At 41.2% G+C, this 12,216-nt stretch overlaps 1 protein-coding gene across 1 annotated transcript in view; it reads left to right on the top strand.

The window, feature by feature from the left end:
- Nucleotides 1-420: 420 nt before the first annotated feature.
- The window catches only part of DIP-iota (Dpr-interacting protein iota), a 62,780-nt gene continuing 50,984 nt past the window's right edge, over nt 421-12,216 (top strand). Inside the window, exon 1 of the mRNA XM_073965180.1 lies at nt 421-499. Within this exon, the coding sequence (XP_073821281.1) occupies nt 421-499 (79 nt within the window). The remainder of the gene's footprint in view (nt 500-12,216) is intronic.

A 12,216-nucleotide genomic window follows, 5' to 3' on the forward strand; every position in this document is an offset into this window, starting at 1 on the left:
AAAAACACCCACCCAACAAACGCCACCCACCAACAGATGTAATTTCTTGTGGGTGGCATACCGAATTTTCTGTGAGGTCGTTGGTGAATATCTGCTACATAGTAGCATAACACCATGCCATAGAGAAGAATCATTATTTGAATTTTCATTGCAAGTGTTTCATGTTTGTTGATACCTCTATTTGGCAAATTCAAATAATATTGGTGGTTATGTTTTGGCCACAAGACAAAACCACTTAACAGTCATCGTTGTCTGCTTGACAGGTTTGGTTGTGGCGTTTTAAAAAATCGAAAACAATAATATTCTTTTTGGTATAATTTTTAACGGAAATTTGTGCGTTTGAATAAAGAGATTTATTAATGTTTCAGTGAATTAAAAATAAATAACTTAAAAAATTGTTTATTTTTTGTTAAAAAAATAATGAATCCTCTGCTGGCCGTTTTAATAATTTTACAATTCTTCAATTTGATATTGGCAACATTATCGGAATTAAATAATTGTAAGTTTATACTAACAGAAAAAAATATTTAAAATATATGTATAAGAAGTGAAGTTTCAACGAAATAAATCTTATATACATAATATTTCTCTATTGAGAAAATAAATCAACATGAAACAATTGTGTCATAATAAATTTAAATAAGAAATCCATATACTTAAATTAGTATTCTAAGATAATGAACTGATGATGAGTAAAAACCTGGCCCCCAAAATAAATTAAAAAAAAACCAACTTGAATTTGAAAGAGGAAAAGTTAGATGACAGCGAAGCCGCTCCACAGCCGATATATCTGATGAGCCTCTACCAAAGGCGAAACATGTCACATAGTGGAGGTTGTGTGTGGGTTCGAATATTCGCCTTTCCTTTTACACTTGCGATTGATACGATACCTATGTTTGACCTGTGTGAGGTTTCTAAATTAATTTTAGCTTGGAATAAGTATAATTTAGTGCAAGTGCAATTACCAATGTCCTTCGGTTAGAATATGAGATTTTATCTATAGGCTTATCAAGTACCGTAGTATTCAAGTATTTTTCGGGCTTTTAGGTAAGTTTGAGACCTTTATCTTGACAATTGTAGACGCTCCGAATAAATGTGGACCTTTGCAAATAAATATTAATGAAAATAAGAATATTTTCATAATTTATTAGGGGCTACACCAAAATAGTGTCTCTGTATGTCTGCACAGAATTTCGGGATGTACCGTTTTATGGAGGCTATATTACTGCGTGGACCTGTACCGACAAATTTCTGAGGGAAAGTTTCATGCCCCCAACGAAGACCAAATACCAAATGTCAGCCCTTTCGGAAGAATTTTGAGGACAGCCTTCAAAATACCGAAAATTGGGAGGTACAGTTCTATAAGGGCTATATGAAGACGTGGACATATACCGACAAATTTAATACAGAAATTTGTATACCCTAAATGAAGACTAAATACCAAATTTGAAAAAATGACAAAAACACCCTGAAATGTACCCTTAGTATTTTGGGAACCAGTTCCAAACATGCGGAAAGTTGCAGCTGAAAGTTTGAAAAATATAACCCTTAGACTACTACTGATCTTTAAAAAAAAAATTTGGTTAGGGGGAACGAGGGGGGACATAATTAAAACTTTACATGAAATTGAATTATATTGAAGAAATGACATTACAAAAGTCCTTTAGTCAACACACGTATTCAATAATGAATCCCAAAAATTAACAAACACAAAACTGCATAAAAATTAAGTTAATACATTGTTTTTCAATATTCGAATTAAGTTTGGTCAATATAGAGTTCATTTAGTTTGATATTGATATTTTACTTTCACCTAACTTTTGCAATGAATTCACCTAGAAATCCAACCTCTTAAATGTTCTCTTTTTTGGTGCCATTCTCAAAGAGTACAGTAAGAAGTAATCCATAACAAATTTATTTTAGAGAAATTTAACATGTTAGTAGTAGATATGAACACATTTAGTACCAAATATTAGACTTTCATTTTATAATTTTGGCCAATGGCAGCGACCACTGTGCGTTCTATGGGGGCTATATGACGGCGTGGACCTATACCGACAATTTTAATATAGAAATTTTCAGCCATTTCGGAGGAATATTGAGGCCACAACCTTCAAAATACCGAAAATCGGGAGGTACCGTTTTATAAGGGCTATATGAAGGCGTGGACCTAACCCGACAAATTTAATATATAAAGTGTTATACCCCAAGTGAAGACTAAATACCAAATTTTAGCCATTTCGGTGGATTATTGTGGCCACAACCTTCAAAATACCGGAAATGCGGAGGTACCGTTCTATGAGGGCTATATGAAGGCGTGGACCTATACCGACAAATTTCATATAGAAAGTTTTGTACATCATGTTAAGACTAAATACCAAAGTTCAGCCATTTTGGTGGCATATTGAGGCCACAACCTTCAAAATACCGAAAATCCGGAGGTACCGTTCTATGGGGGCTATATAAAGGCGTGGAGCTATCCCGACAAATTTAATATGGAAAGTTTAATACCTCAAATGAAGACTAAATACCAAATTGCAGCCATTTCGGTGGATTATTGTGGCGACAACCTTCAAAACACCGAAAATCGGGAGGTACCGTTTTATGGGGGCTATATGAAGGCGTGGACTTATCCCGACAAATTTATTTTTGGAAAGTTCTATACCATAAAAGAAGACTAAATACCAAATTTCAGCCATTTCGGTGGTTTATTGTGACCACAACCTTCAAAATACCGAAAATCGGTAGGTACCGTTCTATGGGGGCTATATGAAGGCGCAGACCTATACCGACAAATTATATACGGAAAGTTTTATACCCCAAATGAAGACTAAATACCAAATTTCAGCAATGTCGGTGGATTACTGTGGCCATAACCTTCAACATTCCGGAAATCGGGAGGTACCGTTCTATGGGAGCTGTATGAAGGCGTGGATCTATACCGACAAAATTATGGGGAAAAATTGTATACCCCCAACGAAGATTAAATATCAATTTTCGGTCATTTCGGTGTGATAATGAGGCTAAAACCCTCAAAATATCGAAAATCGGGTGGTACTGTTCTATGGGGGCTATATCAACACGTTGACCGATATAGCCCATTTACAATACCAAACATCCTAGGAGTAATAGAAACTTCTATACCAAATTACAAAGCTCTATCTTAAAAATTGAGTGCTGTATCTTGATTTTAGACAACGGTCTGACGGACGGGCATGGTTACATCGACTTAGAATTTTACCCTAATCAAGAATATATATACTTTATGGGGTCTCCGATGAATATTTTGATGCGTTACAAACTGAATTACAAATTTAATTATACCCTCCATATTATGGTGGAGGGTATAAAAAGCAGGAGGTTAGACCCCAAAAAAATTGTGATAGTCGTAACGGTAGAACTATTACAGTGTACAAATCGGTTGAACCGTTCTCGTGACGCACCAGACAAACAAACAGACGGACGGACAGTTCTAAATCAGCATCCGGAAAAAAGAGGCACACGTGCCCTTGATGAGAGTAACAACAAAACAACCACCTTTTAGTCTTCACTCAGAAGTCAATGAAGAAGGTTGTGACGTCGACTTTTTTAGTGATTTTTAATTTTAACCCACATTAACATTAACCCTCATGATGTTTGTGGAGAGAGCGAAATTTACGCTCTCGATGGCGTATGCATGTGACCGCACACACTTCATTTGTATTGGTGCCGATACCTGTTTTAAATCAGGGGTGCTCAGAATAGTTCGTGTATTAATAGTGGTAAGACACTCTCCCCATAACTAAGCAATGGTAAATGAGAAATAAAGAGAGAATACGTGTGATTTGTTTTTACGCTACCGTAAGGAAGTGATCACCAATGTTCTAAATCACTGCCGACCAAGAAGAGAGCACACAAAATTCTGAATATTTGCAACTTTTGACAGTGTGTTAGTAAGGTTGTACGCCCGCATGCTGCAAAACAAAAACAAATCAAAACATTTGCTCTCTTTTGTGTGCTATTTCGTTGCGTTCGGGTCGTGTGTGTGTGAATTGCCGAAAAACTTCGTAACTTCAACAATACCAAAGAACTGCATTGTTCTAAATCGGCTCCAAATTGTTTGAAACCGATTTCGTCCAAACCCATTATTTCGATGAGGCACATTTTCTGGTTCCTCTCTATTCAGACATGTGTTAATGTACCGGTAAAATCTTCGTCTCCTCATGAAAATGGTCCTGGCAGTCCTGGTTGACATTGCTGCAAGTTTAAACAATCTTCCACTGCGTAGCGCTAACATTTGCATAGCACACTGGCTCCGCATAGCTAACCACAGACCTTCCTTTTGCTTGATTAGATTTTAACAAGGTTTCTTTATCAGCGTCCCAAGTGCGGTCCGCTAGGGACTTGAGAACCTTGTTACTACTCTTGATCTTGTCGGAAATAGCTATGTCTTGCACGACTTAAACATGCTGTCAAACGTTTAACCCAATACTTTGGGGACGATAGCGGTCGGAATCCGGGCACCGTTGACCAATATGCTCAGCGGTGGGCTCATTTCAGCAGTCCAGGTGGTATGCACACCATATGATTTTTTGAGATTTTTGATCGTCATATCGGGAAGTATGAACTATATGACGGAGTGACCTTAATATTGCTAAATTTCGCGACCCGTATTTAAGGAAATATTAGTTTCCCTTAGAAAAAAAATTATACTATTCTAGTCATGATGGCAGGTACTACCCGTTACAAAAAATGCAACACGATCCCAGAAATGAACTTAAACTCATTTTAAGTGCAAACATATTTTGTGTGTTTAGGTGCCCAAAGAGTGGACCGATGTAGTCCATATTCCAACCTGATCTGTGTCTCGAAGAAATATTACGACGTGCAAAGTTAGGACAAATCGGTTACTCCGTTTGTGCTGTAGGTACTCGAAAGAGTGAGCCGATAAAGCCCATCTCCGAACTTGATATAAGTTAGAAAGAAATGATGTACCAAGTTTGGACCAAATCGGCTACTCGATAACTTTTATGTCGAAAGGAATCGGCTAGATCGCCAACAAATTGTCTGATACAAATACAAACCTATATACACTCACAAACCTATCAAGCTTTAGCCAGCCTGGGTCAAATGTCCCGTACATGAAATGTTGGGGGTAGCAGTCAGGTGTGTAACTACCGAGGTAGAGTAGCTTAACGTATACATCCCGCCGATAAATAGCTGTGGCCGAACATTAGCGCACTTTTGGAATGTCATAACCGGCTTGTCTTACAAAAAACATTGTTTCACAACATCCCATACGGGATAAGGGAGACTTCTCTCATATCAATGAGTGCACCCAGATTCATGTTTAGCTCAATGATATGGGACCTAGTGTTTGTCGTCGAGTCCGAACGGCGTGTCTTAAGACAGCACTTGTGGAGAAGTTTTTCAAGGCTGAATACTCAGGAAATGTCGACTTGTCTTAGGGGCCTTTAATACTAATCATAAGTTGTGGACTCAGCAATGACCAGAGGGGTATAGTGTTGGCTGAACCTTTTTGCACGGTCAGAGAGGACGCCTCTGCCAGGATTAGCGGAGAGTGTCACAGTTCACCAGATATAACCACCTGGTCTGACGACACCTTGCAACCCGTCGTACTCTTGCGTCAGACCATCTCCCCATAATTGTCTTCATCAACATATCGCCCGATTTCATCAACTCTGAACGCCGCACTTCAATCATGGAAAAGCTAATTTGCCTAGTTTCAGAGAGTTCACCAATCATCGCTTCAGAGATCTGTCCAACCCTTCTAATGTTCGAGTTGCAAAGAGGACCTTACGAGACATCATAACTGTTGCAGCCGATCAGTATATTCCTGGTGATCGAATACCCGAAGTGAGACCGAATTTTCCAACAGAGCCGACAAGATTAGCAAATGAACGTGATAAGCTACGTCGAGCCAACCCCATTGACACCAGAGTCAGGTAGTTGTTACTAGAAGTTAACAGATTCGTCGGTGAGCATAAGCGCAACAAATGGCTAAATCATCTGAAGAGTTGCAACATTGGAGCCGGAATAAGTGAATTTTGGGCAACGGTTATGTCACTCGAAAGCTGGAAATAAGGAAGATAAGACGTCAGTCACTTTTGGCAATGTTACGCTGACTGATCCGAAGAGGTTCGGTAGTTATTTTAATCCACAATTTGTCAAGCACCCCGAGATTGACAGAGCGAAGAGAGGAGTACTACGTAGGATTATATCTCTTTTCGTCGTGAGGGGAACCACCACAATTTACAATGGATGATATTGCATCAGAAACGCTAAATCATTCAAAGCGTTGGGTCATGATGGAACCTCCATGGTAATGCCTAAACAGCAGGACGAGCCCAGTATCTCACTTAAGTTATCAACCTGTCGCTAGTCACCCACATCAGGACAGGGCAGTAGGCAGGGTGGTCTCGCTACCGAAGCTAGGCAAGAATACCACCAAAAGTGAATCATACAGACTGATTTAGCTTTTTTTGCCTGTAGCAAAGACACTATCCAGCTGTCGATAATCAGCATGGGTTCCGCAAGCAGCACAGCACGACAACAGCGCTGCACCAGAGCAAGCCGTGCGATAGGACAGTGATGATGACGCTCGATTTATCAAAAACCTCTGGTACTGTCAAACACTCCATGCTGTTTGAGCAGATTGACGCGAATCGTATGTTGAACTCTGGAACGAGAATTCTAAGCCCCGTAGACTGAAACAGGGAGTTTCCAAAGGTGGGTTTATATCTCCGGAACTGTTTAACTTCTATCCCTCCTGTATTCTCTCTGGTTGAGTCCTCAACTAATAAGTGTGGAGATGGCGTGCAGCGCTGTTGTCGTGCTGTGCTTACGGAACTGATGCTGATGATTGGCAACTGGATAGCTATTTCTGCCTCTGGGGAGGACTTAAGCCTCAAAAGTCTTTTCTGCAGGCGACAAAAGCGAAACCTTCAGTAGTGCGATCCAGACTTCGGGAACGATATAGGTGGTAAGCGACATTCTCTACCTGTCTTTAGTGAGATACTCGATTCCCGGCTCGTTCAGCTGTTTCAGCATTAACATGGAGATTGCATTTGGACAAAACGCTTTGGATGATTTAGCTTTCCTGATGACATTCGCATAATCATCCATTGTAAATTATGATGGTTCCTCTTCGACAGGAAGGTATCAAATGCTATTCTCTTTTCCCTGTTATCCTCGGGGTGCTCGACAAATTTTCGATTAAAATAACTGGCGCACCTCTTCGGAGCAGTCAGCGTAACGCCGACAAACGAGACTGCGGTTCTATCTACCTGATTTCCAGGGTCCGAAACTGACTAAACCGTTGCCTACAATTCATTTATTTCGACTCCAATGTTGCAACTTTTCTGATAATTTAACAACGTCTTCCGGTTATGCTCACCGATCAACCTCTTAACTTAGAGTGCCACCTCACCGACTCTGTGTCAATGGGGTTGGCACGACGAAGCTGAACACACTCATTTGCTTATCCCGTCGCCTTTGCTGGGAAGTTTGATCCCACTTCGGGTATTCGATCAGCAGGTATATGGCGAGCGGTTGCAGCCGTGATGATGCCTCGGCGTTCAAAGGTGATGAAATCGGGCGGTCTGCTGACGGAGAAAATTATGGGGAGATTGTATGATCCACGATAAGCTACGGTTAGCCAGGTGACGTCGTTTGTTCGACCAGGTGACACGATGGTTATGCCTGTGACACCATCCGCTAATTCTGGTAGGGGCATGAGTAGATCATTGAGGAGACCGTGCAAAACAAAGAGCAATAAATCTGCTCCGCCAGCACTATAACACTCTAGACCGAATGCCACAATTCATGATGAGTATTAATGTCCCCAAAAACCAGACGGTAGGTCACCCAAAGGTAAGGTAATGTTGGGCCTATAATTTGGAGTACAGCTATTTATCGGCAGGATGTATACATTCAGCAACTCTACCTCGGCAGTACGGGTCATTAAAGCCAGGCTTAAGCGAGATAGGTCTGTATTAAACAGACTGGTGCAATAGGAAAGTTAATCATCCACATCCACTTCTGATGCGATCCTCCCTCAGTACGTTGTAACCATCACAACGCTGTAAGCTGCAGTTTTTGTTGAGCTTGGTTTGTGTACACATGTTGTATCTTTCTCACCAGCTGCTGAAGTACCCACGAACTCTGGAGAAAAGAGAAAGCATAGGTTTTTGTGACATATGTATAATACAGGTTCTCGGCCGAGTTCCCGTAGTACCGTATAACGGTTGATAATTGATGTGATTTAAATCAGAGGCCTAATTTTTTACCTTTGTTAATTTTCTTCATCAGGACTTAAGTCGGCGTTTGACTCCGATGGAGGTTCATTTGGACAACCTCTATCATGGGTCCTCCAACAAGCGGACTTCTTGGGAGTCGCTGATTGACTCGGCTCCCTCTTGTGCCTTGCTCGAAGGTTTGGCATACTGGCTGTTCTTTTTGGCATCCTCTTCCTCAGTGATCATTGTTCTTCAATTTTGAAGTAGACTGCATTAGAGACGCAGTACGCTATGCCCTTTGCCTTTCTCAGACTAGCCAACGAGTGATCGTCAAGTCAACCACAAGGAGAGTGTCATTCTCTTTCTCCTTCCCTTCTCTTCACTTTCAAAGGCCCATTTTGTATTTTCCAAAGACCTTAAGCATTCGTTCCGACTCGAGTTTGCAGCCCTACATCTTGACGTAAACATACGCTTTGGTCAAGTAAGGGATTTCGTCCTTCCTCACCGGGTTCAATTTTCCACCTTTCCATGGAGTTGCTATGCTGTTGAATCCCTTTGAGCTCCTTGCTGATTATTTTTATTGGGCCACGTCCTTGAACAATGTGTCCCAACTATGTGTCGTTTACCATATTCTCGATGACTTCCTGGTGATGTTTGTGTAGCCTACTAAACCCTCTTAGTGTCGATGGCCGCATAACACAGCTCGCCCTTGCAATGCTTTTTGACTTTATTGGGCCACGCCCTTGAAGAATGTGTTCCAACTATGTGTCGTTTACCATATTCTCGATGCCTTCCTGGTGATCTTTGTGTAGCCTACTAAACCCTCTATTAGTGTCGATGGCTGCATAACACAGCTCGCCCTTGCAATGCTGATGATTGGCAACTGGATAGCTACTTCTACCGCTGGAAAGAATTAAAGACAACGAGAGATCGTCAAGTCCCACCACAAGGAGAGTGCATCCTCTTTCTCCCTCCCTTCTCTTCACTTTCAAAGGCCGATGTTATATTTTCCAACGACTTTGAGCATGCGTTTCGACTCGAGTTTGCAGCCCTACACCTTGACGTAAACCGACGCTTTGTTCAGGTGAGGGATTTCGTCCTTCCTCACGGGGTTCAATGTTCCACCTTTCCATGGAGTTGCTATGCTGCTGAATCCCTTTGAGCTCACTGCTGATTATTTTATTGGGCCACGCCCTTGAAGAATGTGTTCCAACTATGTGTCGTTTACCATATTCTCGATGACTTCCTGGTGATCTTTGTGAAGCCTACTAAACCCTCTATTAGTGTCGATGGCCGCATAACACAGCCCTTGCAATGCTTTTTGACTTTACCTTGACGTAAGTAGATGACAGCTGCGGTACTGTCCCCACGGAACACTTTTTTCTAGAACACCCGGGATTTATTTTCGGAATTTCCAACCGTTCCAGAAGATTTTGCGGTCTTCATGTCTAAGCTCACTTTGTAGCCCTATACCAAAACATAATCTGGGCAGTTTCTTCTGCTTGGGTCTTGACGAGGTTTGCTCAGGACATTTGAAATTGGGAAGCTCTTTTTCTACATGAAAGATTTAGCGTTGTTCTGTTCTTTAGAAGATATTATCCTCTTCGCGGCTTCTAAAGAAGTGATGGCAGTATTACAAATCTCCTTTGGAGCATCCGGCTTCGTTCTTCTTAAACTTCCATCGTTGAGCACCTGACCATTACACCTACTCTCGCTTAATTCGTCTACCATTTTATGGACTTCCTCTATATGAGGGTTTTCCACAACGGTGGTGCTATTGCGTTAGGGTCGCTTCCAGTCTCTAATGGTTGAGTCAAGTTAAATCTATCCCTAAGCTTCACTGTCTCATCCTCCATTTTTCCTTTAGGTTGTGTACGTCACAAGTGATTTCGCCCATTCACCCATCTACCTCCCGCTATTCACTAGTGGGAACGCGCCCATTAGGAGAACTGACAAACACCCTCGGGACAAACACTCAGCTACATTTTAAGGTCAATTCCAGAATCGTTCTGATTACAATGGAAGTATTTTCCCAAAATCCCAATTAAAACAAGTAAAAAAGTGTCAGTCGGCATTGCCGACAGATATATACCCTCAGCCAATGTGAAGCGAAACTTTCACCTCCGGACAGATCGAATGTATTTAAGGTCTCTTCAGAATTTTGTGGCCCTTTTTGGACATTTGAACTTGCCGACAAAAATATGGATTAGGAATTAACTTCACTAAGACACAAATGTTGAACTTTTGTAGGGCACGTACCCTTGGGGAGGACCGATATGGGCCATTTTAGAAGTTAAACTAAATGTTGATAAAATATTAGGAGATCCAAAGTTTGGACCAAATTGGTGATTGTGATGTCGTCCTAGCATTTTAGTGATATTTTTTAAATATTGGGGAGAAGTACCGAAAGTTGTGGACCGGTATTGCCCATGATATAATATGACGAAGACAAAATGTAGGACCAAATCGGTTGAACAGTTCGAGAGTTATCGGGCTGTTTTCCCAAGAAATATGGACTTGCCCCTAAAACTTTTACCGTCGTAATGGAGGTAGCGAATGCAAATAGCTTCAACAAAAACCAAAGTGATTCGAGAGCAGGTCCTAAAGTGAACTTATTCAAAATTTTGTGTGAGAGGTACCAGAAGGAGTAGACAAATATAGTTCATATTCGAACTTGATCTATATCTGGTAGATATATTAGGATGTGCAAAGTATAGATTACATCGGTCACTCCCTTCAAGAGTTATCATGCGCAAAATTTTTCCGAACATTTTGGAAGTTTTGTGGGGGAGGTACCTGAAGGAGTGGACCAATATAGCCCATCTTCGAATTTAAACTATGTTTTGATAAAATATTTCGAAGGCCAAATTTTGGACCGAATCGCCAGATCCTTTCGAGAGTTATCTTGCGCTCCAACCACAACACAAGGTGTCATAGGGGCTTTTGGCACCTTTCCGGCCATTTTCTCAGGATGTATGGACTTGCCCCTGATGAAACTTGTACCGTCGTATGGGGGGAAGTGAATACAAGTTTCTGCAACAAAAAACAAAACGATTCGAGAGCAGGTCCAAAACTGAACTTATCCGAAATTTTGTGTGGGAGGTACCCGAAAGAGTGGACCGATTGAGTCCATATTGGAACCTCATCTAAGTCTGGTAGAAATTTCACGATGTGCAAAGTATGAACCAAATCGGTTACTTCCTTCAAAAGTTATCATGCCCACAAATTTTCCGAACATTTTGGAACTTTTGTGGGGGAGGTACCGGACGGAGTGGACCGATTTCGCTCATCTTCGAACTTAAACTAAGTTTGGACAAAATATTACGAAAGCCAAATTTTGGACCGAATCGACAGATCCGTTCGAGAGTTATCTTACGCTCCAACCACTACACACGGTGTCATAGGGCTTTTTGTAACTTTCAGGCTATTTTCTCAGGAAGTATGGACTTGCCCCTAATTAAACTTACAGCGTCGTATAGAGGACAGCGAATACAACTTGCGTAAACAAAAATCAAAGCGATTCTAGACCAGGTCCTAAACTGAACTTTTCCGAAATTTTGTGTGGAAGGTACCCGAAGGAGTGGACCGATTGAGTCCATATTAGAATCTCATCTATGTTTGGTAGAAATTACACGATGTGCAAAGTATTGACCAAATCGGTTATTCCCTTCAAGAGTTATCGTGCGCACAAGTTTTGCAACAATTTTTGAACATTTGTGGGGGAGGTACCTGAAGGAGTGGACCTATATGGGCCATCTTCGAACTTAAATCAAACCTGGACAAAATATTTCGATACCCAAAATTTGAACCGAATCGATTGATCCGTTCGAGAGTTATCGTGCGCACCAGCCAGCCAGACAGACAGACGGACGGACATTGCTAAATCTACTCAAAATTGTCTGAAACGGATATCGTACAAACATACTTGGGGTCTAAAACCATTATTTCGATGAGGCACATTTTTGGTCGTATCAAAGTG

Source organism: Musca autumnalis, unplaced genomic scaffold (assembly GCF_047663935.1).
Source record: "Musca autumnalis isolate F117 unplaced genomic scaffold, ASM4766393v1 scaffold_2, whole genome shotgun sequence".
Taxonomy (NCBI): Eukaryota; Metazoa; Arthropoda; class Insecta; order Diptera; family Muscidae; genus Musca; species Musca autumnalis.